The 27,273-nt window shown below is 52.6% G+C and overlaps 11 protein-coding genes across 11 annotated transcripts; 7 read left to right on the top strand and 4 right to left on the bottom strand.

Annotated features, from left to right (window-relative positions):
* Positions 1 to 245: 245 nt before the first annotated feature.
* On the top strand, positions 246 to 893 carry PG985_000673 (C-8 sterol isomerase; the record flags this gene model as incomplete). The annotated part of the gene is made up of 1 exon (XM_066820442.1): positions 246 to 893. The coding sequence occupies one exon, from the start codon at positions 246 to 248 to the stop codon at positions 891 to 893; it is 648 nt and encodes a 215-aa protein (XP_066691321.1).
* Positions 894 to 1,884: 991 nt separating this feature from the next.
* Positions 1,885 to 3,292, bottom strand: PG985_000672 (TruB family pseudouridylate synthase; the record flags this gene model as incomplete). The annotated part of the gene is made up of 2 exons (XM_066820441.1): positions 1,885 to 3,185; positions 3,256 to 3,292. The coding sequence occupies 2 exons, from the start codon at positions 3,290 to 3,292 to the stop codon at positions 1,885 to 1,887; spliced, it is 1,338 nt and encodes a 445-aa protein (XP_066691320.1).
* Positions 3,293 to 4,187: 895 nt separating this feature from the next.
* Positions 4,188 to 6,278, top strand: PG985_000671 (uncharacterized protein; the record flags this gene model as incomplete). Its single annotated transcript, XM_066820440.1, has 1 exon — positions 4,188 to 6,278. One exon carries the CDS (start codon positions 4,188 to 4,190, stop codon positions 6,276 to 6,278), a length of 2,091 nt encoding a protein of 696 aa, XP_066691319.1.
* A 1,617-nt stretch (positions 6,279 to 7,895) lies between these two features.
* On the bottom strand, positions 7,896 to 10,601 carry PG985_000670 (XPG I-region protein; the record flags this gene model as incomplete). Its single annotated transcript, XM_066820439.1, has 5 exons — positions 7,896 to 8,181; positions 8,254 to 9,680; positions 9,738 to 10,170; positions 10,231 to 10,273; positions 10,583 to 10,601. 5 exons carry the CDS (start codon positions 10,599 to 10,601, stop codon positions 7,896 to 7,898), a joined length of 2,208 nt encoding a protein of 735 aa, XP_066691318.1.
* A 1,282-nt stretch (positions 10,602 to 11,883) lies between these two features.
* On the top strand, positions 11,884 to 13,022 carry PG985_000669 (2OG-Fe(II)oxygenase superfamily protein; the record flags this gene model as incomplete). Its single annotated transcript, XM_066820438.1, has 2 exons — positions 11,884 to 12,054; positions 12,117 to 13,022. The coding sequence occupies 2 exons, from the start codon at positions 11,884 to 11,886 to the stop codon at positions 13,020 to 13,022; spliced, it is 1,077 nt and encodes a 358-aa protein (XP_066691317.1).
* A 235-nt stretch (positions 13,023 to 13,257) lies between these two features.
* On the bottom strand, positions 13,258 to 16,637 carry PG985_000668 (ATP dependent DNA ligase domain-containing protein; the record flags this gene model as incomplete). The annotated part of the gene is made up of 5 exons (XM_066820437.1): positions 13,258 to 15,286; positions 15,334 to 15,416; positions 15,440 to 15,557; positions 15,611 to 16,203; positions 16,290 to 16,637. 5 exons carry the CDS (start codon positions 16,635 to 16,637, stop codon positions 13,258 to 13,260), a joined length of 3,171 nt encoding a protein of 1,056 aa, XP_066691316.1.
* Positions 16,638 to 17,480: 843 nt separating this feature from the next.
* PG985_000667 (uncharacterized protein) lies at positions 17,481 to 17,762 on the top strand (the record flags this gene model as incomplete). Its single annotated transcript, XM_066820436.1, has 1 exon — positions 17,481 to 17,762. One exon carries the CDS (start codon positions 17,481 to 17,483, stop codon positions 17,760 to 17,762), a length of 282 nt encoding a protein of 93 aa, XP_066691315.1.
* Positions 17,763 to 18,105: 343 nt separating this feature from the next.
* Positions 18,106 to 18,996, top strand: PG985_000666 (uncharacterized protein; the record flags this gene model as incomplete). The annotated part of the gene is made up of 1 exon (XM_066820435.1): positions 18,106 to 18,996. The coding sequence occupies one exon, from the start codon at positions 18,106 to 18,108 to the stop codon at positions 18,994 to 18,996; it is 891 nt and encodes a 296-aa protein (XP_066691314.1).
* A 295-nt stretch (positions 18,997 to 19,291) lies between these two features.
* On the bottom strand, positions 19,292 to 20,745 carry PG985_000665 (uncharacterized protein; the record flags this gene model as incomplete). The annotated part of the gene is made up of 4 exons (XM_066820434.1): positions 19,292 to 19,716; positions 19,779 to 19,985; positions 20,104 to 20,599; positions 20,683 to 20,745. 4 exons carry the CDS (start codon positions 20,743 to 20,745, stop codon positions 19,292 to 19,294), a joined length of 1,191 nt encoding a protein of 396 aa, XP_066691313.1.
* Positions 20,746 to 21,550: 805 nt separating this feature from the next.
* On the top strand, positions 21,551 to 21,964 carry PG985_000664 (uncharacterized protein; the record flags this gene model as incomplete). Its single annotated transcript, XM_066820433.1, has 1 exon — positions 21,551 to 21,964. The coding sequence occupies one exon, from the start codon at positions 21,551 to 21,553 to the stop codon at positions 21,962 to 21,964; it is 414 nt and encodes a 137-aa protein (XP_066691312.1).
* Positions 21,965 to 23,481: 1,517 nt separating this feature from the next.
* On the top strand, positions 23,482 to 24,984 carry PG985_000663 (fad fmn-containing isoamyl alcohol oxidase protein; the record flags this gene model as incomplete). Its single annotated transcript, XM_066820432.1, has 1 exon — positions 23,482 to 24,984. One exon carries the CDS (start codon positions 23,482 to 23,484, stop codon positions 24,982 to 24,984), a length of 1,503 nt encoding a protein of 500 aa, XP_066691311.1.
* Between the last annotated feature and the right edge of the window lie 2,289 nt (positions 24,985 to 27,273).

Here is a 27,273-nt window from a genome sequence, read left to right as displayed (position 1 = left end):
TGCCGGATGGCAGTTAGTGCTGGCCATAATGGAAAGTAATAAGCCTGCAATGTCCGATGGGAATAGTAGTGCTGGTCCCCCAAGTGCGCGCGCGCGCAGTTTTTTCTCTCTCGTCGCGATCGAGAATGTTCTTCTTTCACATCTCTCCTTTCCTTCAGTCACTCCTTTAATTGCTTCTCTCGGTATCTCGCCACCTCCAATTGGATATACTGATACATTGTTGTGAAAACCCCGGTTCGGCAGCCATGACGAGACTCTTCACCTACCTCGCCGTCCTCATCGGCGTGCTCTCGTCGCTGGTCTACCTGGTCGAGCAGAACGCCAACGCCTTCTACATCTTCAAGACGGACCACCTGCAGGACCTGGCCAAGCGCGGCATCGCGGCGCACGGCAACGACACCCGCGGCATTGTGCGCTACATCACCTCGGAGCTGCACGGTCTGCACCCCAACAACGTCAACCTGGACGAGGAGTACATCTTCAACAACGCCGGCGGCGCCATGGGCGCCATGTACATCATCCACGCCAGCGTCACCGAGTACCTCATCATCTTCGGCACCGCCATTGGCACCGAGGGCCACACCGGCCGCCACACCGCCGACGACTACTTCCACATCCTGACGGGCGAGCAATGGGCCTACACCCCCGGCGAGTACGACCCGGAGATCTACCCGGCCGGCTCCGTCCACCACCTGCGCCGCGGCACCGTCAAGCAGTACAAGATGCCCGATGCCTGCTTCGCCCTCGAGTACGCCCGCGGCTGGATCCCGCCCATGCTCTTCTTCGGCTTCGCCGACGGCCTCAGCTCCACCCTCGACTTCCCGACCCTCTGGCGCACCACCGTCGTCACCGGCCGCGAGATGATCAAGAACCTCTTGGTCGGCAAGTTCTAAGCCATCCAATTCGCGCGCGCGCCCCCCTCTCACTTTCAAGTGTGACGCGGGTAAATTTTAGGAAAGAATAGAACATAGGGGGGGAAGCAGAGCCTCGGCATCTACGATCCTGCTTTAGATTGTGTACGAATAAACGGCGAGAACGAATTAATCCTCGTCCATATATGTGTAATGGTAATAGGGGGGATGAAGAACACATATGTCTGCTCTCTGAAAGAGCTATCGCATAGTGTACATGTTTAAAGAATAATAAAAAAAGACTACAATCAACTTTCTTCTGCGGAGGTGGCTGACTGTCATCTAGCGTGACCCAGAAAAGCAAGTTCAATGGTACCTATAGGACCATAACGTTGTATCCAGTAGACTTGTGAATACATACATATGCATGAAGTATGTACATATATATGTATGTATGTACGAAGTATGTATACGGTACCAATGCCCCTGAATACTATTGTGCTGTGCTAGGTATATAATGTTCAGAGGCTTTTCTGATATCCCAACGTATGTTATGGCAATTCTTCTGCACTGCAAGACAAGAGGCATCATGTCGCGTATGGCACACGAGAACATGCTCGCGCATTCTGTGACGTCAGTGGCAAGACAAATTGTTCCTTAGGGCAACTGCAATATGGAAGATTCGATTTGGTGAACTTTGCTGTAGTGACTTTTGATTACCTCCCAACGCCTGGCTGATGCAATGAACAATGCCTTCTATCTATCGGGCTCTTTTCTATCAATAGTCTTGCTGTGCCGTTTATACCTCTCGGTGTCTACTGGCACGGTCGGGACTACTCTTCCTTCTTCTCGTTGCTCTGCTAAGATAGGGGAGTTCCTCGACCCGTTCCATTCCTCTTTGTTGGTGCCTGATGGATTGCCCCTGGACTTCGAATGCTGCGCGATCTAGGCAGTGGTAGCATCCTTGTCCTTAGGAGAAGACGACTTTCTTTCCCTTGAAGAGGGTCGGATGTTACTCTTCTTTGCTGGGCTGCTAGGGGCCTCGGGCTCCTCCCGACGCCTTCCGCTTTCGGGGAGGCGATACTGGAGGCGATACCTCAACTGACTTTTGAGCATCACTCTGGGCTGGTGCCGCTCTCGTGGGTGGATGGGAAGGTGCCTTGTTAGTCTTGGAGTTCCACTGGACCAACATCTTCTCCAGCGGCGGTGCCCACGCCTCTTCGCCCTTGCTAAGGTCCTCGAATTCCAGGCAGTTCTCGGTGCCCAGCACGAAATCGCCTTGGCGACTCCTGCACAATTCGGCCATCATCGCTGCCGACCCAACCTTGAGACCCAGATCATGACAGAAACTACGCACGTAGAAACCTGACGTGACGGTCATCCGGATGCGCACCGCAGCAGGGCCCTTGCCGTCCCATGGTGGCGGTGTGTTTGGGTCTGGAGAAGGCGGGATCAGATTCGAGCCTCTGCCCTGCTTAGGGGGTGGGGCTTCTCCAAGTGCACCAGACATCAAGGCTGGTGTTTTTTGAGCATTCTTTTTGTTTTGCTTGTTGCGCTTCTTGTTTCTGTCATAGACGAGCGCATCCACGCTCTCATCGGCCTGTCGCTTGAAGTCCTCATGGTCGGCTAAGGCCTTGTTTTCCTCGGCCTCCTCTTCAGGTGTACGTTTCTCCTTGGTCATTTGGTCTTTTTCAATCTTCCATACCTGCTCGGCGAACTGGCGCTCGAAAGTGGTGGCATCCTCGGCTGGCCAGCGGTGGTTGTGTGTGCCGGGCTCATACCATTCCACCATCTCCAACTCGGTAACGTTAACCTCTCTGGTTTGTATCTCTCTCGGGATGGGCTTTCCCTCTCGTGCATACTCGTACAGAGGCTTGCCTTCCATCTTCAGGGCCGAGTATAGTGGAGGCATCTGCTGCAGGGTCCCCCGGAAAGAGTTCAGAGCCTCTTCCACCATAGGCTTGGTGATGTGATCATAACCCGTCTTCTTCAACACTTTTCCGACGCGGTCGTATGTGTCTGTGCTTGCGCCAAACACAACGACTGTCTCGTACGTCTTGGTGCAGTCCAAGAAGGACTGTAGCGACTTGGTGCCCTTTCCGACGCCCAAAATCAGCACGCCCGTAGCAAGAGGATCCAGAGTACCTCCATGGCCCATCTTGACCCGAAGGTCATTCTTGCCAAACCCGCGCCTCTTCCGTCTGCTGTTTGATTCTTGAGACCGTTTCGACGCCTCCTCTTCGAGCATGGGCTTGAAAAAGCCGGAGGGGTTGAAATGGTGCTGGCAGTCTCGGATGACTTGAGCAGAGCTCATACCAACAGGCTTGTTTATAGCTACAGAAATCGGGTTGCATTAGCATGCGCCTTGGGGCAACAGAGGGCCAGATCGAGCAGAAAAACATACCGAATACGCCATCGAGAACAGGGCGCGACGCTGCCATCTTGAGGAATTGCGCTGCGCCTCTCATTCGCAAGGTAGAGCGGGGAGATCCAATGCGATCCTGCAGAAATCGCAGACGGGTGGCTACAAGACTGGCGCAGATGCCAGCAGCCGAGTTGGTTGTTAGACCAACAATGAAGTTTGCGCGGGGCAATCACCTGGAACTGGTGCAAGGTGAGTCTACACGATGCGAATTTGTGCCAGTGAAAGCGCAACGATCAAGGCAGCTCTCCGACTCAGAGAATTTACCAAAGAAAAGTTAAAGCTTCTCGTCGCAGCAGAGGGAAGGTCCCACCTGCTGAACAAAAAAAAGCCAGGGCCCTAGGTCTTATCGCTATCGATTGGCGGCCGCGGTTCCTGTAGTACCCTCCCAAGCCTCCATTGGGGACCCTCTCTAATCAATTTATCCCTGTTAGGCAGCTCAAGTCGCAGTACTTGGTGGAATGGCGGCTCATCCGCAAGAGCAACGGGCTTGGAGCTTGATCCCCTCCATGCCAAGTAGAGCTACAGGAAAGGCCATGGAATGGATATCCCAACGTTGAAGCTTCTCGCCTATAGGTAGTTGAAGGCAGGAATTCCATCCCCTCGTATGTAGCGCTGGTCAATTCACTGGAGGCAGTCGCGTGGTGGGCCCGGCCCATTAAGATCCAACGCGCCGCATCGCGCTTGTTACCCGCCATTTGATGCGACTATCACCTACTTCTCACTTTAATGCCATCCCTCCGCGGCCATATGTCTCGGCCCTGCCACTGCCGATCCATGTCGCCGATTGCCTTTCTATACCATCCCAACAACCTGCACAACATAGAGAGCCTCTCTTATTTACATGCAGCCTCTTCCAACCATTCATACGCCCAAGACACTTTTTGCATGCTTCGCGAGCCGCCCCCACAGTCATGGCTGGCCGTCGGCGATTAAGGGCTAACTCAACTTCAACGGTCTCGACCGTTGACGAGGATGCCCTGCGCTTCAAGAAAGAAAACACCATCTTGAAGCCTGCTCACCCACCAGACGAGAAACTGAGCGACAACTGGCCATGTTTCCTCCTCGAGGACGCCACGGTCTACGACAGTCGTGGCGAGATCGCCAGCGTGCTCCATGTCGACTTTGAAGGCCCATACGTCATTCGTGGTCGCCTGAACATTGAGCAAGACCAGGTCATATACCGTAAGCCTGCCATCAAAGTTTGTTTCAAGAACCGAGGCTCACATTACCATGTCGTTCCAGTACAGAAAGGGCACGCCAAAGACAAATCCGCCTGGATTGAAATCCCGAGATCGACGTCCTACTCCATCGGTGTCAATGACGAAGATGTTCCTGTCATATGGGCACAAGGGAACTCGGGATGGTTCGAGATTGCTCCTTCGGACAAATATACATCCACGGCAAGTGCCATGTTCGAGGCCGTTATCCTCCATTACAACATAATTGCCCAGTATGAGGCAGAGTTGGCGGGGGCCCAAGAAGAGGAGAAGAAAAAGCCAAAGAGTAAACAAAAAAAGCTGCAGCTCAAGGACATCACTCTCGACATCGACAATGTTCTCTTTAACTATGCTGTGGCTGTTGGTGATGGCGTCACCCACGAAGAGGCTATCCAAAGATGCAAGACCCACGCCCTGTTCCTTTTGTGGCAGTTCCCTAAGCATACTCAGTTCTTCAATTGGCTCAGTGGACAGGTACCAGATGTTATACAAAAGGTAAACAGCAAGCTTAATGTTACAGCAGCTGCTACGAAAACGGAACCAGAGAGGCGGGCTTCCCGACAGAAGACTACAGACTCTGATTCGGCCGAGTCCAAATCCAAGGGGAAATCGAAGGCTGTGGAGAGCCAAGCCGTACCAAGGAGCCTCCGCAGCAGCCAACATGTTGAATCGCCTGTGGTTGACTTGACTAGTGATGACCAAAAGCCTTCCAGGACACGATCGAATAAAGGCAAACAAAGGTCAACACCGGACACCAAGACGAACTCTGAAGTACCTGTTGATGTAGAAATGCGCGACTTCGCACAATCTGAGATGGCCTTACGACCACGTACTCCTGCACATCAGATGCCACAGTTAGAGCCAGGTCTGCCCACACTACTCGATGTTCTCAATGAAGAACGAGCCAAGATATTGGAAGACTTGGGTCACGGGAAAGCAAAGAAGCATCCCGACGACATGAACCATAAAACTTGGCAGACAAGAGTTTACATGTCCTGCAAAGTACAGAACTACCAAGCCAAGGAAGAGATATTCACCTACTTTGCAAAGGACTTAGCACACAGTTTAAGTCCGGAGTGGCACAAGAGCGCGTTATACAAATGGGCCAAGGACAATGCGAAATCAAGACCTACCCTTCAGCACATCACGGAGCAAGATATATTGGCTCTTACAAGACGTCAGAAGGCACCCGAAAGAGCAAAGTCGAATCGTTCAGCTGCGCCCGTGACAGAGACTAGTGGGAAGGTTCCCATCAGGAGTGGTCGTCCGACTCCAAAAGCTGCGGGATTACGCCCATCACTGGGAGGCAAAAAACGCCCCAGAGGCCTGGACAGTGACGACGAGATGGAGGTCGATGATGGTTTGCCGTTCAGAAAAACGGCAAAGACATCCGAGTTCTTCACCGACTCAGAAAACCATGAATTGGACGACTCTGAAGCCTCTGAAGAGGAAACCCTCGAGAGTAGTGATACGAAGGCGCTAACACGTATTGCTATTCACGCAGAGAGGATACCTTCGATGAAAGCGCAGGGGCCCAACCAGACCTGGACCTGCCAAGAGCCCGATTGCGAGTACTTGGTTCGTAGTGCTGATGAAGAAGAAGGCCAGGATCTCATCCGCAAGCACTTCGACGCGCACGAGAAGGAAGCGAGCGATGAGGCCAAGGAGCGCGAACTCAACAAAATTAACCTCGCCATGGCAGAGGGCGAACGAGGTCACATGCCTATAAAGTATGCTTATATCCCCCCTTTCTTTATTCAAGTTTACTTTCCCCCATCTGCTTGATTGTTCCAGTACCCGGTACCCGCCTACAGGTTCGGGCCTTCTGGCAGATCAGCGATGACGGCGTGACTGCCTTCCGTTCTGCTTCCCTTTGCTTCCTGTTTTGGGACATTGGCTCAACCGGCAGCACTGACATTGACATCACGCCCCCAATCTTTATTTGCTTTATTATCTTTTCTACATACACTGAGACATCGACCGCCTTGCAATCATTCGACTAACGCCAACATCTAGCCATCTTCTTGACAAGATTCGCCGTACAGGCGAGCAAAAGAACCAAACAAAGATTGGCGACCGTGTCGTCCCGCAGCCCATCAAGCGCTCCTTGCTTGTCTGATTGGCAAGGAACTTTTTGGCGTGTTCCTGGGAGCAAGTCGTTGAATACTTTTGGTCTCCTTCATTTACCTTTTTCTCTTCACGTTACGTTATAATGCGCATGATACCTTTAATCACGAAACTGGTACTGTCCATATATATCAGGCATGGATCCAGGCCAGTGGGCGAATATATGGAGTTTACCGGCGTTGGGGACTTAGACGAGCAATGGCCATGAGAGTGTCATTTGCCAGGTTGACATTTTGCTCCTCGGGTTTTACTTTGGTCCCGAGTTGCCTCGCAGGACTTCTGCCCTACAAATTCAGGGTTGATTGTGAGAGAAGTGTAAGGGTCCAGCGAGGGCACATCGGCGACGATCCTCAACGAGCAGCTAGACTATAGACAGATAAGACCGTCACAGAGAAAGGTTCTCAGAGGAGGGTGGATGTTACTGCGCGAGGCTCATTTATTAGGGTAAACCTCTCCTGCCACTGCTCCCAGTCGAACAGGCAGATAGGGTAGACCGACAGGCGTGGATATCCCGCACATAATGGAGAAACCCGCAAAAGCGATTAACCATATCATGTGTTTCTTACATCTCGAGCTCTCTTGTTAATGTACGGCTCATGTGTCAGTGGGCCATGAAGTACTTGAAGAACCGACGCCGCTCTCCCCCGAACCCCTGGAATGTCAAGTCTGCCTACTCCATCTTAATGCACTTTTGGTTGCCCAAAAGCTCAATCTGCCTAGTTCACCTGCGTACTTTTGGTCGCTCAAAAGTACAAATAATTATCCACTGGTTATTGCTATCTTCTCTAGGCTTAGCGCTTGCTTGCTGTAATACATTGATCTCGTAGCTCTCTTTTCTCCGTCGAAGAAGGGGAAAGAAAAAGGACCAGCTTCCACATTCGTGCCAACATGCTCGAATATCTTTTCTATAGGCCGACGGAGACACGCACATGCCCTTCAAAAGGTTGGGTTTGCCCCAAGTGGCATAACATGATTGATCTTTGTTTTCCCCTTTCCATAGGCGAGCGAGTACATTAATTCATATTGGGCTGACTGCATGTTTTTTCCCTACCACCAACGCCTTCGCCTAAAAATTCTTGATCTGCCATTGATTTTGCTATGTCACGAACCGAGTGCGGGACTATCATGGTCCTCTGCGCAGCAAGAATTCTGGGTACACTCAACGAGAAGGGTGCATGGACCTGTCAAACGGATCTCTATTATCGGAGGCCCTGTAGTCTGGGCTCGATAGAGCCCATCGTCGAGGCCCAAGATGGCGGTCTTCATCCAGTCATTCTATCTTCTGGCGGCGAGATAAGCCACAGCATATTCCCACGCCTTGCGGTCGTTGGCAGGAACTTGCTCGTTGCCGAGTGTCTTGATTCCTTCGTTGAGTGCGACAAAGAAGGCGTCGGCAATCTTCAGGTCCTTGTGGAGATCCGTAGCATACGGCACAAATTTCGCAGGGAAATCCGCCCGTTTGCTAGCTTTCACCTCAGGCGAGTCCGAAGGCTGAATGTCATCTAACAACGTCTTGATGGCAATGCCCAAAGCAACGTCCGTGTCCATCAAGAAAGGGAGTCTACATATCCATTGGGTTAGCATTCTCGTCTCCACCTTACCCGTTTGAGGGCTGCGAGCGGGTTCTTCTTACCTCTGGCCAATGCCCAGATAGTCGCTCCGATCTTTCTTTCCCTGGCCGTGGAGAAGAAGTGACGTCACAGTAGCCTCCACAAGATCACGATTCGCTTCCCGGATAGATGAACTCAACGAGCGGAAGTGCAAGAAGTTCTTGCTCAATGGTCCAGTGTAGCCATTAGCTTCGTGGTGCAGCTTCAGTAGAATGGCGCAACGGCTAATCAGAAGCAAGCTTGCCTTGTCTTGGTCACTACCGTTCATCGGCAACCCGTTAAGTTCCGGATGCTGGTTACGAGTGTGCAACAAGTCGAGGCGGATGAGTTCATAAGCAAGTAGAACAGCATCGGCCAAGCTGTCTTCTGGGTTCTGTTCGGCCACCGAGGCTACGGCATCGAGAGACTTCGCTAAAGCCTCTCCCCACACTGTGAGTTGGTGGTTGTCGTTGACATAACCCCGTAGGTGGAGGAAGCGCCAGATCACCATAGATGCAACCATGTCATCCGAATCAATGCCCTTAACCTTCTCCTTGCTGATCGTTGCCTTGGCGAATTCAGCGTTCTTCAGCGCAGAGACCTCGAACAGGATGGAACCATGCTTGGCGTTCGGGAAGTGTTGTTTGACGACATCCTCCTTGACAGACCACGTGTTGGCCTGCTCGATCGCCTTGTTACCTCCGCTGCGATAATCGATAGCATGAGAGTACTTGTCGTCGAACCAGGTCTTGACGTTGACGGGCTTGAACTGTATGCCGCGGTTCAGGCGCGGCATGATGAGGCCAAGAGTCTGTTCTCTCAGCGGCATCAGCTGTGTTGTGACCAGCTTCTTGTACTCGGGGGATGGGACGCCGTCCAGAGTCGGTGGAACAATGATTTGGCCGTGGGTAATCCAGCTGGGAACTCTAGCACCAATGAGGCCAGCGTTGAGATAATGGAACAGCTCTGCGGGTAGCTGATATCCAAGATATTCGTAATTGTCCTTTGTCAGTGTATCATAGTTGTGGACTTTGGGCTCGCCGGCCTCGGTGATGTAGATGAAGTGATCAATCGTCATACGGGCCTTATGGTACTTCTTAAGCCAATTGGGGTCCTTTTTCTGGAGAATGTCACCGAAGGAAGCGCATGCGGTCGCAATGAGCTTGTCCGAGGTTCGCAGCATGTTAACGGCATCTATGACATGAGCCGGCTGGCGCGGGGTGATGCCGGTATCCTCGAGGGGCGGGAATGACGGCAAAAATGAAGTCCCCCTCATCAAAAGAGCATCAACGAACATGTGCTCGCTGACGTTCAGGCTCTTGATGATGTTCTTCTTTGAGAGAGCGGTGAACTTTCCAGTCTCCCAGTCAATGGAGCGGATGATATAGTCCTTGATCGGGTACAGCAGGAGCTCCTGCGATCCCATTATGCCTGAGCACTGCTCCGATTCGATCATGTCGAAATAGGTGAGCTGTAGAGGTGAGCAAAGGGACTGGCACATGTTAGGGGGGCTTCACCCATTACTCACCTGAGCGCACGCATTGAACGGGGGCACTAAGAAGTGCAGTCCGCGCTTCTTCAGGATGCCCTGGAGCAGAGGGAATAAGTTCTGGACGGGGTATGCTCCTCGGCTCGTACCAAAAGCAGCGACGGCCGAATGAGCCTCGCTCTTGAAGTAGAGATCCCAAGCCTCGTCCGTCTTGGCATTGGCCTTCTTGCCTCTTTGAACCGAGACCTCCTCTTGTCCTTCGACAGCCTGGCCATTGAAGATGAAAAAGGGGATTGTCTTGTTGGTGGACCAGCTATCCAGATCAACATCGATGTGGCTCTCGATACCGGTCAAACCTCCGAGGGCGGGGAGCAGTGGCTCGTGGAAGGGGACATTGTCGAGGAAAAGTTGGAGGTAGTACGATGCATCGACCGCGACCGCATTGTCCTTGAGCTGAGATATGTCGGCAGATCTACCATGTACCGCAAGGTCAGAGAAGAGTCAAACGCCAGCAGAACAAGGGGCGACTTACTGGGCTTGATCATTGATCCATTGGTCATCGTATTGGACCGATACTAGGCATCAGGTCAGCCAGTTTGAAATGGGCAATTGTGCGTCTACAGGTATGCGCCTGCTCATATGTCCCACTCCAGCGCAAGGAACCGCGCGGCACAAGACGATGCCGAGCGAGACACTGGACGCAACAAGCACCGTTGCCACTTGGCTAGCTGCAGGAAGCTTCAACCTGCCTGGCATTGCAACATGGAAGTACCACTAGCGGGCTTGTTTCGCGAGACCAGGTGTAGTTTGCGCCGAGGGGGTGAAAGGGAGGTCGCAGGCGGTGGCCTTGTCGCAGCCCAGTTGCGCCGACGGAAACTGCTTACCGGGAGGCATTTTGGCCATGATGGCAGCTAAGCAGCTGTGCCAGGTGGGATTCGGCCAACAAAGCAGCTACTGTAGCCGAGTTTGTTGCTGATGTTGTCGGGCTTGTTGTGTCGAGGGCGGGCGGTAGTTCGGGGGTCGAGGCTGAAGCTCCAGACTGGAGCTGGAGATGGAACGTGGTGCGGAGGGAAGGAGAGTGCGGGAGGGACAATGGACACGGAGCTGGGCCGGTCTAAAAAGAAAACAATAACCAAGTCAAGTCCTGTTGTCTTTTTTTTTGGAAAACGAGAGGTTCAGAAAAGAACTGCAAAATGCAGCTTCAAAGCTGGGAGCCGGAAAGTAGCGGAGGAGGAATGTCTTGTTACCTCCCTCACACGACTCTCACAAGTAGCACGCAACCTAACCTACTTAGAAACGGGATCGCATGGGGTGGAAGGGCGGCAGGACGGGGCTCTAGAAGATGGACATGGACCCTTTCCAAGCGGCTCCAAAAAAGAAGCCGGCCGAATGTTGGTGTTAGGAGTTAGGCGCGGGTAGCTTCTGCTGTTTTTGTTTGTTCGACCCCTGTTCACGTAAGGTACCACGCTCAAATTGGGGAGGGGAGCGGCACGCCAAGACCTAACGTCAAATCAATCAGTGCACGGTTTTTAGCTAAAGAGCACCAGGCACAGCACCGAGGGGTCAAATCCCACTGCCAGATAGAGGTCCGATTTGGGGGACAAAATATCACCTGCAGTACCCCACCGGCGATAATGATGATGTATTCACATGAGTGGGATGGATACTTTGAAGTGCTCAAGGAGAGAACACAATCACAGGCAGAGCTGGCAGTAACAGGCAAGCCGAAAGCCAAGTAGCAAGGGCAATCTTTGGGTGGCGCCACAACCAGTCAAACAGATAGCTACATGTCGATGCAGATATGCACCATACGTATAGTCCATGATAAAGCTTGCCGATATACTCGGGTCTAAAATGTACCAGGTTCAAGAGCCGCAACTTCTTTTCCACCTTTCCTAGCCGACTGCACCGTACACGATCCATGCTGAAGATCCTGTGTGTCGGGCCTGCCTACGAAATCACGGGTGGTTCCTTGAGTAATACGTAACTTCTTGGGGTATTGTGATCAATACAAATTGATCCCCAATCCTTATCACTAACCACCATAATCCTGGCCGGTGGATATCTTGTCTTTTTCGTCGGCAGTGTGCCGACAGACACATAATTTCAACAGCGATTATATAGCCAAGTTTTGTTTCAAGCGCTTGATCTCGCAATTCCGGTGGAACTGTCATCAACCACAGCCATGGCTGCCGCAACACCCGTCATCCCCATCATCGACATCTCGGCCGTAGGGACCGATGAGCTCGACGTAGCCAAGGCCCTCGTTGATGCCGCAGCCGAGCATGGCTTCGTCTACATCAAAAACACAGGAAAGGACATAACAGCACAGCAGATCAGCAATGCCTTCGACCTGGTGCGTCTAGCGGGAAGCTCTCTGGCCATGACACAAACTAGATAATCTAACTACCCACACAGTCCCGCGCCCTGTTCGCCTCCCCTCTCGAGGAGAAGCGCAAGTGCACTATTCAAAAGAACAACCAGGGCTGGTCGGGCATGCACAGCGAGACCCTGGACCCATCCTCGCAGCGCGTGGGTGACTACAAAGAAGCCTTCAACTTCGGCCCCTTCACCCCGGCGCACGAGGCCCAGCAGCCGCTGCCCGCCACCCTATCCACCGCACAGGTGACCGAGATCGCGCAGTTCCGATCCGCCTGCCACGACCTGTGCACGCGGCTGCTGCACCTGTTCGGCGTGGGCCTGGGCGTGACCCCGCCCGACTTCTTCGCGGCCTCGCACGCGCCCGGCCGGCCCTCGGGCTCCATCCTGCGCTTCCTGTACTACCCGGCCCCGGCCGCGGTGACGTCGCCCGTCGAGGCGGGCGAGGTCCGCGCCGGCGCCCACTCCGACTACGGCTCCGTGACGCTGCTCTTCCGGCTGCGGGGCCAGGCCGGCCTCGAGATCCTGACGCGCGCCGGCGCCTGGGAGCCCGTCCCCGTGTGCCCGCCCGGCACCGAAGACGACCCCTCGCCGCCCATCCTCGTCAACATCGGCGACCTGCTCTCCTACTGGACCAACGGGCTGCTGCGTAGCACCGTGCACCGCGTCACCTTCGAGGGTGACGGCAGCGGCGGGAAGAAGGTCACGGGCGAGTCCAACAGTGAGCCGCGCTACAGCCTTGTCTACTTCTGCCATCCGACCAACGACACCCAGTTGACTGCGGTGCCCAGTGAAAGGGTGAAAGAGTTCAAGGGTGATCTGGCCGAGGCCAACGATGGAAACCCGTATGCGGAGCGCAAAGTCTTGACTGCCGATGAGCACCTGAAGATGAGATTGCAAGCCACGTATTTGCAGATGTATGAAAACGAGGGCAAGACAGCGTAGCTGTCACACTCGAGTGGGTTATGCAGAATAAAGTAAAATTGAAATGGTATTCGCCTTGGTTCCAAATATGCTCCTGACCATGCGGTGCAGTCATGTCCGCCCCTGGGGTATCTATCTAACCAATGCAAATGAAACCAACGCAATGCGATGCAGTGCTCCATGCCTTTTCCAATGCCACATGCGTACACCCCCTTATTCAAAACCCAATGCTTTTGGAAATGCTCAAGAGCTCCAGTTATGCAATCCCGACATATCTTTGTCTCCACGGATCAGGGCCCTTTTGAACAACCCCTGCCTCAATCTTGGCAAAGTCTTCCAATATCTTCCAGTCATAGACTGCCACCCATTCACGTCGCCCATTCCTCCTTTCAAGGCCGGTCTTCTCGATACGCTTGAGAAACTCGTGCGTTGCTTCGGGACGTCGGGTCTCTACTAAGCATATTTTGCGCACCCGGCTGGTCTTAGCACTACGTTGTGTTTGCCCTAGCGCACCAGAGGAGACCTGTAGGGAGCTCGAAAACGATGTCCCTGGAGTTAATGGTCTTCGTTTCCACGCTTCAGGGTCAACCTCGAAATCGACAATCCCATGAATCCTTAGCAGGTCCTCGGTGACCCAAGCATAACTGCTGATACACGGAGCGAGTAAAATTGACGAGTTGTTAAATGCGCATCCTGGGCCCTTGTGTGCGCATTCCCCTCGTACTTGTGTTTCCGCGTCAGGATTCTGAGGCACTGGCTTGTCTGGGCCCTCACTGCGTGACGTAGACACACGTTGCGGCGGCGGCGGCGGCGAAGACGGTATCTCGTTTGCGGTGTGAAAGGAGCTAGTCGTTGATGAGGCAATACCATTCTCGCCCGCTGGTGATGATGGTATGGGCTGTGGTTGGGGTCGTGTGAACAGAGAGGAAGCACCCTGGAAGAAAGACTTTCGGTCTGCAGGTGACCTTTTCCCACCTATGCTGCCGAGCGGCCGACGATCACGCGGTGGCCATGACTGAGAGCTGGTAGACGAAGGCTTATCAGGATAAAAGTTCTCGTCTTGGATGCTGACAGGCTTTCGCTGTTTCTTGGATATAGTATCAATACCAAGTGTCTCTGCTGTTCGTTTTCCGGGTCTCAACCCAGCATCACGACTTATGGCATCTGTCTGCTCAGCTGGCTCCTTGATCTCAGTAGCCGAAGATCTGGGCGGCGTGGCTAAACCCACAGATGGTCTACCGGATTCTTGTCTTGACGTAGTCCGAGGTGTCAGTTCACCTATAGAACCTTGAGCTATACTCGTAAGCCTGTCGTTCCTGGTTGACTTGGCAGGTGACGGACTTGGCTGGGAACTTCTTGAGACACCGGACGAGACGGTTTCCTGGCTAACCTCATCGACTGCTCGGCCTCGTGGATCGGCTTTCTCCAGAGCAGAGATCCAATGACGCATTTCCTGGCTATCTTCTAGCTCGGGTGCTTCTGTTGCAGTGTAAGCGGCCTGTTGAAGTTCTGCAAAGCTGATCGCATCCAGATAGGACCTGTCAAAGTGTATCTTGCTGACGTATGGAAACCGCATGCTCCAAGACCGGGTATTTGGTTCTTTGTCGAATGAAAAACACCTCATGTCGAATATGGGTGGGTTCAAAAACACTTCCGTCGGTTTTGTGCTGTCCCCTGTCCCGCTGAAGTCTAAGGAGAACGACTCGTTGTCGTCAAAAGGGACTGCTCGAGGCTCGCACTGTGTCCGCAACGTCTGGAGCAGAGTCTCGGGAAGCTCTACTACGTTTGTGACCACAAACGTCGGCTTCTCGCTTCTGGCTCGCGCGCGATCTCTGTTCTCCAGGCATCCGATGAAGAAGTGCGTCCACTTCAAGTTAGAGATATTGTAAGATTTCGCTTTGACTGCGTTATACGAAGCTCCGATGACAGCGAAGTCCCCAACGTCGCCCCAGCCCTGTACGTACTCCTTCTTGAGCTTGATAACACAGGACCCAAACCGACTTTGGCGAATTCCAAAGTCGAAGTACGGCTCGTCAGGTTTTAGGACAAGACCTTCGCCCTTCGCCACAATGCATTTTGCAAAAGCCTCTCGCAATGCAGACGCCGCCGAATGCCGTGAAAAAGATATGATCTGCCGTTGCACAATCTCGGCGTACCCCTTTCGGCATGTAATAAGGCGCTCAAGGCGCTTAATTCGCTCAGAATGCTTCATTCCCAACATTGACTGGGTGTCCACCATGAGGATATCGTAATAAATTATCATAAGATGCTCATAATCGTGTCGTCTAACGCGTGTTAGCTTATGAAACATGCGGAAGAGCGATGTGCTTACTGTGAATCATTTTTGCTTCCAAGGTAGGAACCAGAGCGGGATACATGCTTGCGAATTTTATGAAATGGAAGCACTTTGTTATCCTGTTTCGGTCAGTACAAGAAACCCTGTAAGTCCAGAAGCAACGTGCCTTGGTGCTATATACTACAAGCTCGCCTTCGAGAATACATCCCGTTTTTATGGGACAATCCTGCTGTCCTAATCGTAGAGAGTCACGGATAGCACTGCGTCATGGTTAGCCGTCAATAACATGTGCGAGAACTTAAGGGGTACTAACGGGTGAAGCCTTCGCCGGTCTTGGGTACTGTCCTTGCCACTTTTAGAAAATATCTGAATGGGTGTGTCCCGGTTGTTCAGATCTACATGAATCTGGCAGTACTCCCCATCAATCTTCTGTTCGCAGCTTGCTTGCCGCCTGCCAATGATATCTAAGCAGTTCTTGATGCTTCTGGCCTTAAGCCATGGTGGCCGGCCAACCTTTGTGCCCAGCGCAGGCTTCAGGAGACTGGCGATGGCTTTTGGGTCACTCTGTGACGGGTCGACGTGCTGCAAGAAGTCGGTTGCTACCTGCAGATCATCTCTTACTTTCAGCATCCGAGGCAACAGAGCATGGTAAGCACGAAGAACGACACGTTCTTCGAGAACGATCGGCTGGTAGTTCTTCAAGATCAACCTAGTGAACCACTTGGCATCCCGTGGGCTGAGGCGAGTGAAGAACTGTCCCAAGACATGATTCTCTGACTGTGGATTGCGACTCGTGTTAGAGGCCCTGATAGCTGGAGAACTGAACCGACATCCAGCTGCGACTCTCGTAAGCACCTCGTCGATATCCTCCACAGTAACCTCTCGATCGGGATGTATAGAATTTGGCTGTGATCAGATTTTAGTGCTTGCTCGTCACAGAGAAGTACACGGTCAAGACTGATATTGGGGTTAATAGCCGTTACAGGACTTACCGCGCGACTCAGGATGCTCTCTATGCAATCGCCTAGATCAACACCTTGCCCTGGCGTTTTGTACCTGCGCAACTCCTTCACCCGAGAGCTGCCCAAAATCAGAGCCTGGCCGACGATGCTCTCCAGTCGCGTTGTTTGGATCCCATACACGCGATCGGTCCTGCGCTCCGGAAGAAGCGTGGAGATGACCGCACATCCGTTAACAGTTGGCGCATCAAGACGCACACGATGTTCGTGAAACCAGCGCTCGATAATTGTACGAGTTGGCGTTCTCTCTTTACTGGTCGAATGTGCTTCATCTTCCAGTTGCTGCAAAAGATCGCAGACGAATTTGTACTGGAACGGCATGGTTTGTAAGGAAATCGCCAATCATGGCGAGCGAATGAGATGGAGCGTGAAGTGGGAAAAGCAAAGAAAGCGACTAGGGAAGCAAGTAACGATGCATTGCAGGCAAAAAAGGACCTCTGCAGCGCACCGTGTAAGACGTACTCAAATAAAGAGATGGCTGCGCTTACGATGATGCCTAGCAAGTCTCTTTGTTCATGTGAGGTGTTAAAAGCATCCGTCCAAAATGCAGCAGCATTTCGTGCACATTGGCATTGAAGAAGATCACCTGCATCTGAGACGCGTTTTATTAACCAGCCCCGCGTTAAGTGCTTTACTACCACCTAAAGACATCAGCGTGGGGCTCTGAAATAGTGCCCGTTAGTGAGTTTGCAGCAGTAGCAAGCAAACTCAAGGCACCCACGGAGTTCAGAGGAAGAATTCAATGCCACCACACCTGCTATTAACCTTTCTTGTGTCAATTGAACAGAGACATTTCTAGTGGGGCAATGTTTATACAGAGTGGGCTTCGCCTAGCAAGATCAGCAATCATGACTATGGACTGTCAAACAAGGTACGCTAAGGTTCTGCAGTGCTGTACATATGCTTTCATTAACACACTGAACCCAAAACGGTGTGCATCAGATGCTCGCTGCCTCATATTATTGATACACATACAAGCTGGAAAACGTATATAGAAGTATTTCATCGTTTGCAATAAAGTCAGCTCTAGAGGTGGTACTGCCAATATATAACATAGCCGTTTCGGTGCCCAGGAGACCTGGTTATCACTATGTTCTTCTTGCGGAAGCCTGGCTACTCCAGCCCTCCACTTCGAATGCCGAGGGAATGGCAGCAAAAAGCTAAATGAACCGGGCGGGCCCTTTTGATTGTGGGAACCAGGAAGGGGATGGGGACTTGCGCCATAACTTCAAGCTGGGACCCTCGCTGGGGAGAGGGGATTTCGCACCAAGCTCGCAGAGCGACGGCCCGGCCCAGGAGGACGTCCACTGCGCCGGAATGCGCAAGCTGGAGGCCGCCAACGACTGGGACGGTCTTAACAAACACAGCCCCTTCGAAGAATCCTGGCGCAATGCAATGGTTGAGAGCTTCGGCAGGGTCGGAAACGCTTTCACCATGGACGAATGATGTCGGGAGATTGGGAAGGTGGGTGGTGTCTTCTACGAGTCGCAACCCCCTTGCATGACCAGTCGGTCGTTTGGCCGATGCATCAGTAAGAGAGCAAGCACCTCAGAACCGGGGGACTGGTACCACAAAGCAACCAACGTCAGTTATATGCATGGAGATTATCCCTTTCCTTTCCGATTTGTTGGGTGGAGGTCGGGCAGAGTCTAGACAGAAAGCCCAGCAAATAAACACTGCCCATGTCATTTATCAACAAGTCACAGTCCAACCTCCGGTACATCGTCCACTGCTCCTGTTTCTCTTCTTGTAAGTCACCCCTGCCCCTGCCTTCACTCCCCTGGGCGCCATGGCAATTCCCAAAAAGACGGCTCTCATCACGGGCTGCAGCGATGGTGGCATCGGTGCCGCCATGGTCAAGATTCTCCGCGAGAAGGACTACTACATCTTTGCCACCCTTCGAAACACATCCAAGGCGGGCACCCTGCGAGAGCTAAGCGACGTCGAGATCGTCGAGCTTGATGTCACTTCGGATGCTTCAATCGCCCGGTGTGCAGAGCATGTGAGAGAACAGACTGGCGGCACCCTCGACATGCTCGTGAACAACGCCGGCCGAGACTTTCTCATGCCACTCCTCGACGCAGATATCAGCGAGGCCAAGAAACACTTCGACGTCAATTTCTGGAGCATCTTGTCTGTTACCCAGGCATTCGCACCCATGGTCATCAAGGCCCAAGGAGTCATCGTCAATCATAGCTCCGTTGTCTGGAACCTCGCCATCGCTTGGGGAGGTATATACAGTACTTCCAACGCGGCAGCCAAGCAGCTATCTGAGGTTCTCCGTGTTGAGTTGGAGCCCCTCGGTGTGCGCGTCGTTACGGCTATCATCGGCGCCGTCGACACTCCTATCTTCGAAAATTCGCACATAGGTCCATTGAAGATGCCGTCGACCTCATATTGCGAACCCATCCGACCCTTCATTTCGGAGATACGCGAAGGAAAGAAGCAGCCTGGTCTTACCCCCGTTGATGACATCGCACGACAGATGGTAAGCGATATCCTCGGTGGTGCCAAAGGGCCCATCTGGCGGGGTGCGACATCTTTCATATGTAGGTGGTTGAGTAACTGGCTGCCGAATTTCGTGTTGGACTCACTCAACAATGGAGCAAGGGGCACAAAAGAGCTTCACCAATGGTATTTGAGTAACCCGGCACCTCTTGGCACGTCTCCAAGCAGATAGAGATGCTTTCTCTAATTTCAGCCTTTCGAGTGGCAACCCGATCCAGCCCTATTCCCACTGTAACTATTATTGATGGTATCTGGACACCAGGTTCTTTGATAGATATCTCAAGACACCGGTACCATCCTCTATTCACCGAGCATCTGACTATCTAAATTTGAGCGAGGACAGGATAACTGAAATAAGCAAAATAACCCATTCGCTACCTACCAGAGCAGATCTTCTTTGCCAAGGTATTTTAAATGCTCCGAAACGACGCACTTAGACTTCCCCATTCTTGCTCAATATTCCGATTCTACACTTGACTCTGGGGGGTTTGCCTGGTCTTCAACGAAATCACCGAACCATTGCTGCTCGTCCGATTTGTCACGTTTCTATTTTCATGTGATGTGTTCGCCGTGGTTGTCCAGTCGCTGGGCGCTTCACCCTCGGAGAAATCCAACGTAATGAGAGCAGAAGCGGGTTGGGGCAGGGCATTGATCTCGATGTCGGCATCGGCGCCCTCGAGCTCCTTGCAGGTGTCGAGGATGCTGTTGTGCCACTGCCGCAGCCTGCCGCCCAGACGTCGCCTGCTACCCTTGGCGCCACCAGAGTCAGTCGACCGGCGCTGTTGTTGTGCTCTTCGGCTCGCATCGCCGCCGGTGTCTCTGTTCCGCTGTTGAACAAAAAGCGAGCGGAACGAGACAGAACAAGCGACGAGAAAAGCTTCGGCGCAGGTATCTGTTAGAAAGTAACATGAAAGCCAAGGCAACGTGCACAGAGAAAGAAAAGACAGAACATACAGACGAGGAACTCAAGGTAAGCCCAGAAGATTGCGGAAGTATTGAGCTGAGCAGCAGCCGAAGGATCTTGGATATTGGTTGAGAATTCCCCGCGAACAACGGTAATAGCGATGACGAACAGAACAAGAGAGAACAACGCTGTGAGGATAAGCTTTTGACGGAATTTTATGCGAGATACCCAGAGTATCGAGACGGGAAAGCAGATGACTGTTTTAATGAGTTATCGTTAGGACTTATAACTCAAGGTTGTTAGGGATGTATGGGAGGCTTGACTTGCTACAAAAGTCCGTGAGCACATCAAACACTACAGATATAATAAACCGACGACGAGTTTCGTACAGGTTATCCAAGGTGCTACAGTGTTGGAGCATCGTATGGAGATCATTGCCGATCATGCAATCGAATTTGATGATGCCAATCTGAACGACTCCGGAGGCCATGACAAAAGCGAAGATAAGCCACCATATGAGCAGAAACCTGGGTAATTGACTGCCGAGACGGTAAAAGAATAGAAGAAAGTTAACCTTGACAAGCCACAGCCCGACGTAGGTCGTGATCGAGGTGGCGGCAGAGGCGCGCAGAGAATGTTGAGCATCAGACTCGAAATTCGGACCTGGAGTAAAGGATCCATCTACTAGGTGGTTTAGATGGTAGATGCTGTCTACATATACAGTGGCTAGAATCGTCATGACGTAGAAACAGGCCAGGGATGCCAGCATGAGCCAGTCCTCGATGATAAGGCGCCGAAAGCAGGCCACGCGAATGTACACACGCACAGCAAGCGTCGCTGTCATGAGACCGGTGCTGATCCAGAGGAAGATCTGGAGAAATGTATCAGGATTACGGGTTCCATCTTGATCCATGCGATCAGAATAAGATTATTAGTGCAGCTAGAGCTCCTCACTTTGAGATTCGTAGGCGACACGAAGTCGTGAACTGGCGTGACTGATCCTTCCGGGGACGACATTTTGGATCTGGGTTGACGCTTGATTTTAGATGGGTGAAGATTGAGTCTAACTCAGAGTGATGATATGATCATGAGGGAGGTTATGAGCGGCGTTTAAGAAATCCTTACTGGGTTTCCATAAACAAGTTCGAGGAGCAACCATTGCTGACCTACACCCTTCCTCTCATCTAGAAGCAGCCTTATCTAAGCAGCCATCCTTCGAAATTAAGCCAATTGAAAAACACCAGTAAGAATGCCAACCAAGAGTGTTCTGCGGCCGAGTACCACCACACGCAGTACACACGAACCCACGACCGACCATCATGTGGCAGCAAGCTACCAGGCAAGCCAACCTCTCTCTCCGCTCTCTCACAGTTCAAAGGTGACAGAATCATAGCCCGTTGCCTACGTGCCAGTTTTGGGGATAAGATAAGACGCCGTGCAGCACCAAGCGATGATCTACCACTATCCGGTCAGCCCCCAATCATCCCCTAGTAGGTATGTGCCTACCTTCAGTATTGGTACTGTCATATTAGTATTGCACTGCCCGAGACAAGATTGCATTGAACCCTTCCGTTGATTGATCTGCAGCTGACGAACCAATCATCGCAGGGAAACAAAACCAGCAGAATGTGCCCCCTTCGGGCAGGTGATGGTGATCAAGTGCGAGGGAAGTCCTCGGACATGAGGTCGCTTCCTCTCGCCAAATGACCCACTAATCCATCAGACCTTGGACTTTGCCACCCCACCCCTAAGCTCCGTATTGAGCCCCATCTCATCACTGTGGCACCTTCAACATACTACTAGACTTGGACCTGGATACACAATGGCTAGATTTACTCCTCAGCCAACCACAGGAGGTGGTTTTACAGAAAGGAGATACAGTACAAACATTGCTCCTTCTAGCCCTGGAAAAGCGGCCCGTCCCGCTAATGGTAACCTTACCGCTGCTACTGTGCCCCTCGGCAAGGGCTGGCTTAATCCCCTGCACTGGGCGGTGCTGCAGCGGCGCGAGGCCTGTTTTCGCACGCTCGTCGAGCATGTCGACGCCGCCACTCCGGCCGGGGAAGGCAAAGGAACGGAGGAAGAGTCTCTGGGAACACGCTCCGTGGATGAGGTGGTGGACGCCGCGGGTCGCACGCCGCTGCACCTGGCGGCCGAGACGGGCTTCGAAGCAGCCGTCGACTTGCTGTTGCAGTACGGCGCAGACCCCAGCGCCAGGGCGTTCAAGGTGCCATGACAAGCCCGCGATCGAACGGCCGCTAATTGCTGACATATAACACATGGTAAATACCAAGCCACCAAGCCTGCCGCGGATTGCAGGCCTGCCGTTGGTTGCAATCATCATCGCTGCTGCCTGCAGAGTTGCTGACGTGCATGGCCTGTAATCAATAGATTATGATTGTAGCATTGCTGACGGTGCATCGACCCAATGAACGCAGTTTTTGACAGTGCAGCAAACAAGGCAATGAGCCAGGCAACTGGTCGGCAGGTTTCAGCACTCGGGTCCTGATGCCTGTGGCAGGCTTCGGCTGTCCGGCATACGTTTAACAACCAACTTAGACCTAGTAGGGACAGGGGGAAGTCTAACTGAAACATAGAATTGCGATGGTCAGAAAGTGATGTTGACGCAATGTGATTTGCGACTTAATTCTTCTTTTGCCGCAACTACACCATCAGTCCTGCAAATATGGCCAGCCATCCCCCAGTACATCTCTGGACTATTCTTCACTTCAGGGGGGAAGCCATGTATTGTCGTGGCATAACTTCTGGCTGTTAGCAGGGGCTACTTGTTTATCAGCTTGGTTTGGGTATCTAGAAATACAGATGTATGTATCAAGATGAAATTGTTGAATTCGCGACGCTGACATTTTTCCTCCACAGGCAAATATCCCTGGACCTAAAGTCGCTGGTATGTGAAGTCCCCCATTGCTTTGAGGCGAAGCATTTCTGAGTAAACCGCAGCATTTCCGTACTGGTACGAAGCGTATCACGATGCCTGGCTCGGGGGGGGGGGTACTTTCGGATTATCGATGACATGCATAGAAAACAGAACGCGCTTGCCCTCCAGCACACCTTAGGGGTCACTTCATACGGCCCAGGCTATGCTCTGATACGGAAGTCGTAGGCCATGCTGTCCGGAGAAACCCAAACGAAGTACACTTCGATGACCCAGAGAGCATCGAATCATTGTTTCCGACAGGCCCAAGAAAAACCATCAAGCCATGGTCAGCAAGGCCCCCAACCTCCAAAATCCCAGCTGGGTTGTTCCTGCAGGTGGAGAGACAGACTTCAGGACTTTGCCGATGTCCCACCCGTTCAACGAGCATCCACTCTACTGTCATCGTCTTTCGGAGTCACACGTGCGGCATCACCTCGTTCCCAGGTTCCATTACCTGAAAATTATTCACACCACGAGTACTCATATCCCTACTTCAGGTTCTTTGACTCGCCAGTATGATGCTACATGCCAAAGCCGTCGTCCTAAGCATAGTCTTTGGCGCCTCATCCACTGTTTTACAGGCAAATCCCGACTGCCGCTTTCTCCCACACGATCCGGAATGGCCGAGCAGAGAAACTTGGGATGCACTGAATCAAACTGTGAATGGAAGGCTTATCACAGGTGTCCCCTTGGGCAAACCCTGCTACGGAAGCGATTTCGAGCCTTCGACATGTGTCGCACTGCAGCATGAGTGGACCTCTTTGACACCTTTGTGAGTTGATGGGGACGTATAGTGTCCGTTTTCCATAACACACATGGCCTTCCGTGCTAATGGTTTCTTCCACGGCAGCGTGAACGATCCGGTCAATGTTGTGTCTTCCTTTTGGCAGAATAATTCGTGCAGCCCTTTCTTTGGGCCTAATGGCACATGTGTTCTGGGCCAGCTGGCGTCCTATGCCATCGACGTCGAGAACAAGGACGATGCGATCGCGGGTATCCAATTCGCCGAGGCAAACAACATCAGGCTCACCATCAAGAACACCGGCCACGATTACCTGGGGCGCTCCACAGGCGCGGCATCATTGGCCTTATGGACGCGCAATTTGAAAGAAATGGACTTCTTCCACTATAGCGGCCCTGACTACACAGGGCCAGCGGTGCGTGTAGGCGCCGGTGCCACGGGCTCCGAGCTCCTAGAGGGGGCCAGCGCACGAGGCTACCGTGTCGTGACCGGATCGTGCTCTACTGTGGGTATCGCCGGCGGCTTCACCCAAGGCGGTGGACACAGCGTTATAGGAGCCAAGTACGGGCTCGCGGCAGATCAGGTACTAGAGTGGGAAGTGGTGACGGCGACGGGCCAGCATCTGACAGTCTCGCCCGAGTCCAGAGACGCCGACCTCTACTGGGCTCTCAGCGGCGGCGGCCCAGCCAACTACGCGGTCGTGCTGTCGATGACGGTGAAAGCATATCCAGATGGACCGGTAGCCGGCGGCTCGTTCGCCTTTGAAAACACAGACGATGAGGTATTCTGGGACGCCGTGTCTGCGTGGCTCAAGTACACTCTGGTGCTCGATGCTGTCCCAGGCTTGGGTAGTGGCTGGTCAATATCGGCTCAGGGGTTTCAGCTTATCTACGCCATCTTGCCTGATGCGGCGGCAGCCGAGGTGGAAGACCTTCTGGCGCCAATAATAGCCGACGTTGGAGCCCTCAATGTGTCTGTGGTGGCAGGGACAACCACCGTCCACCCAACCTTTGCGGAGAGCTACAACCACTTTTTACCCCAAGCCTACTCCACAAACAACACATTGGGAGGGCGGCTGATCCCCCGCTCCTTGGTGGAGCAAGAAACCCCAAGTCTGGTGGCAGCAATGCGTGCGGTGGCTAATAGCAACATTCCCTGGCAGATCAACGGCATCGCAGCGAACGTAACGCATCTCCGCGTGGGAAACAAGCCCGCCTCCAACGCCGTCTTGCCCGCGTGGCGAGATTCGCTGTACCAGATGAACCTCGGTACCGGCTGGCAGGCAGACGCCGGCTGGGATACCATGCGGGCGGCAGAGGAACGTCTGAACGAATGGCAAGCAATGTTTCGTGACATCACGCCCGGTGGTGGCACGTACATGAATGAGGCCACGTTTGACAACCCACACTGGAAAGAGGACTATTTCGGCGCGAATTACGATCGGCTGTTGACCATAAAACGAAAGTATGACCCGAAAAACTTGCTTTGGGCCAACGCGGCGGTGGGAAGCGATGAAAGTTGGAAGCCGGCAGCAGATGGGCGACTTTGCAGGGCTCAGAAAGAGCCAAGGCCCTGAGGCTAGAGAAATCATATTCTAAGCCATCATTACTGTCATTATGTCTTCTAGTTTCCTTATGATACTTGATCTCCCACGAACTCTCCAACTATATCTGGGTGCTCCCTTGTGGCTGCTGCTGCGGAGGACTAACCGTGGCGTCCAGCATGACACGACGGGGCACTGTGCGTCACTAAAGCGCCACAGCAGTGCATTATATGATAGCTTGCTGTGATATCTTGTCTGTATAGGGCATATACATAGCCTTAAAGTGTTATTAAATAGTTTTCAATTCCAGTTAAACGTGAAGAACAGACATACATAATTTAGTATACCCTGAAAACTGTCGATCTCCTATAAACTGGAGGCCAGCCTCCTCGTTTCAACTCAGGCAAGCCGATGTATTATATCCCTCGTGATGAACCGCGAAAACCCAACCCTACACTAGTACCCGAAACCCCCCTCCCGGTTAACAAGAATGTCCGAACCTCTTCATTACGTTCTCATCGTCCAAGTAGTCGTGTCTCGAAAAGCCAGATTTGCAGCCTCTGACGAAGCAATTGCTGTATGGGTACTCCTTGCGTGATTGTGCAAGTCGTCATCAGGAAAACACATGCCGTGTCCTTGGTAGAAAGCGCCGCGTCGTTTTCTGGCGTATCTAGCCCTTCGACTTTTTCGTACCCGATGAGGCAATCGTGACCTTGACGTGCTCTACTTGGACAGAGGCCTCACCGTCCTTGTCATTCTTACTGTCGCGTGGGCTTTTCCTTGCTATTTTGATGGTGTGTCAAATCAACACCTCTCTTTGAAGGGGCTGTTTGTACCTACCAGCTGGGTTCCGTACATGATGCGCACAGGCAGGGTGGTCTTTGCGAGCTGACCATCCGCAAAACTTGCAGTACAGGACGGTGTCATACCCGGCCTTGCGGCAGGATTCACAAAACCTGGACCGGTAGTCGTTCCCGATGTGGGTTCTATGCCTTGTTTTGTTGCAGTGGCTACAGTGCATACTGTCTCAAGAGTATTGCTGCTGTTGGGAAACCAGATGTCGGGGTGGTGTCGACACTCGAAGTCGAAGTACGTTCAAAGCTAACCTCGTCTGGAGTAGATAAATGTATGGAATACTGGTTCTGGGGCAGGATCCAGGCTTGATTTCTGCCGGGAGGTTGAAGGAATTTGTAGAAACCTGTGCCTGTCATAGGTAAACGTGAAGATATCTAATGAACCGCTCCTTGCAGCAACAGCCCTGCCGGTCTATATAGACTGGAGTTCACAACCCAGAGAAGGGAACGTCCCAGATGCATCAATACCAAGCCTTCACCCACCAACAGCCAGCATGGGTACACAGTCCGCCCGGCTCATGAGGCCTTGAGATAAGGCTGCATTCGGAATACGTGGCCACTCTCTAAGTGGTGACACCTGCCTCATCGATCATCCCTTTAGATGGTATATGTCAAGATATTCGTATTCACAAGTTCCACCAAGCAGCAAAATGCACTTTCTAGGGTGCCTTGCCTGCAGCCATCTGCAGCCTCCATTGGACGCCACCCACCTCGCCTCACAGTCAGGCGCCGTTTAACTCAAGTTGATAGAGTGCATACTTGTACTAGTACCCTGCCCAGCCACCAAGTTGGCCAGACGTACTCGCCTCTGGCTGGGAATGTCCAAGAAGCTGCTTCTGACAAGAAAGCAGTGGTCGCACAGAGCCTGGTCATAGACGTGGCCCACGTGGACCCGGACCTACACCACCACCTCACGTATGCATGTAGGGTTGCAGATAAACTATTTGATGTTTCCAGACAGGTATCCCGGTGTAAGCGCCCACTTTCTGTTGCTTGGCTTCCAAGGTCGCAAAGGGGGTATCAAATCGCTGCATTCCGACGTCAGGTGTAGACCGAGTCACCAGTAGCGTCTTGAGAGTAGTAAAATCTGCATGTTCTCCCGCTCATGTTGTCCCTTGTGTACTACAGCCTTGAGAGGGACGCGAGGGGGGCAAAGCAGCATAAGGGTGGTCACTTACAGAGATAGTCAGCCTTGAATGGTAGAGGCAAAATATGTTGAATGGTCGCCTGGCGGAGACTGTCTCCCCTACACCCGAGATCCGTTCCACTCCCGGTCCTCGTTGGTAGACTGACGTCGCAGGCCCTCTCGTTTCTGGGGTGCGCCATACAACCTCTGCCGCCACGCTACCCTCGTCGACCTGCCCACATATCCTCCTGTTGTATCGTTGGTAAGTAGACGGTTGTTCTCCCCCCACGCCGCATCATCTGCGAACGGACACTTGCCCACACTTCTTGCGGTACCATGCTC

The sequence above is a fragment of the Apiospora marii genome, assembly GCF_038362585.1.
Source record: "Apiospora marii strain CBS 49790 chromosome Unknown utg000001l_segment0_segment0, whole genome shotgun sequence".
NCBI lineage: Eukaryota > Fungi > Ascomycota > Sordariomycetes > Amphisphaeriales > Apiosporaceae > Apiospora > Apiospora marii.
Note: the sequence above shows the minus strand (reverse complement) of the source record. Positions and strands in the feature narration are given on the sequence as shown.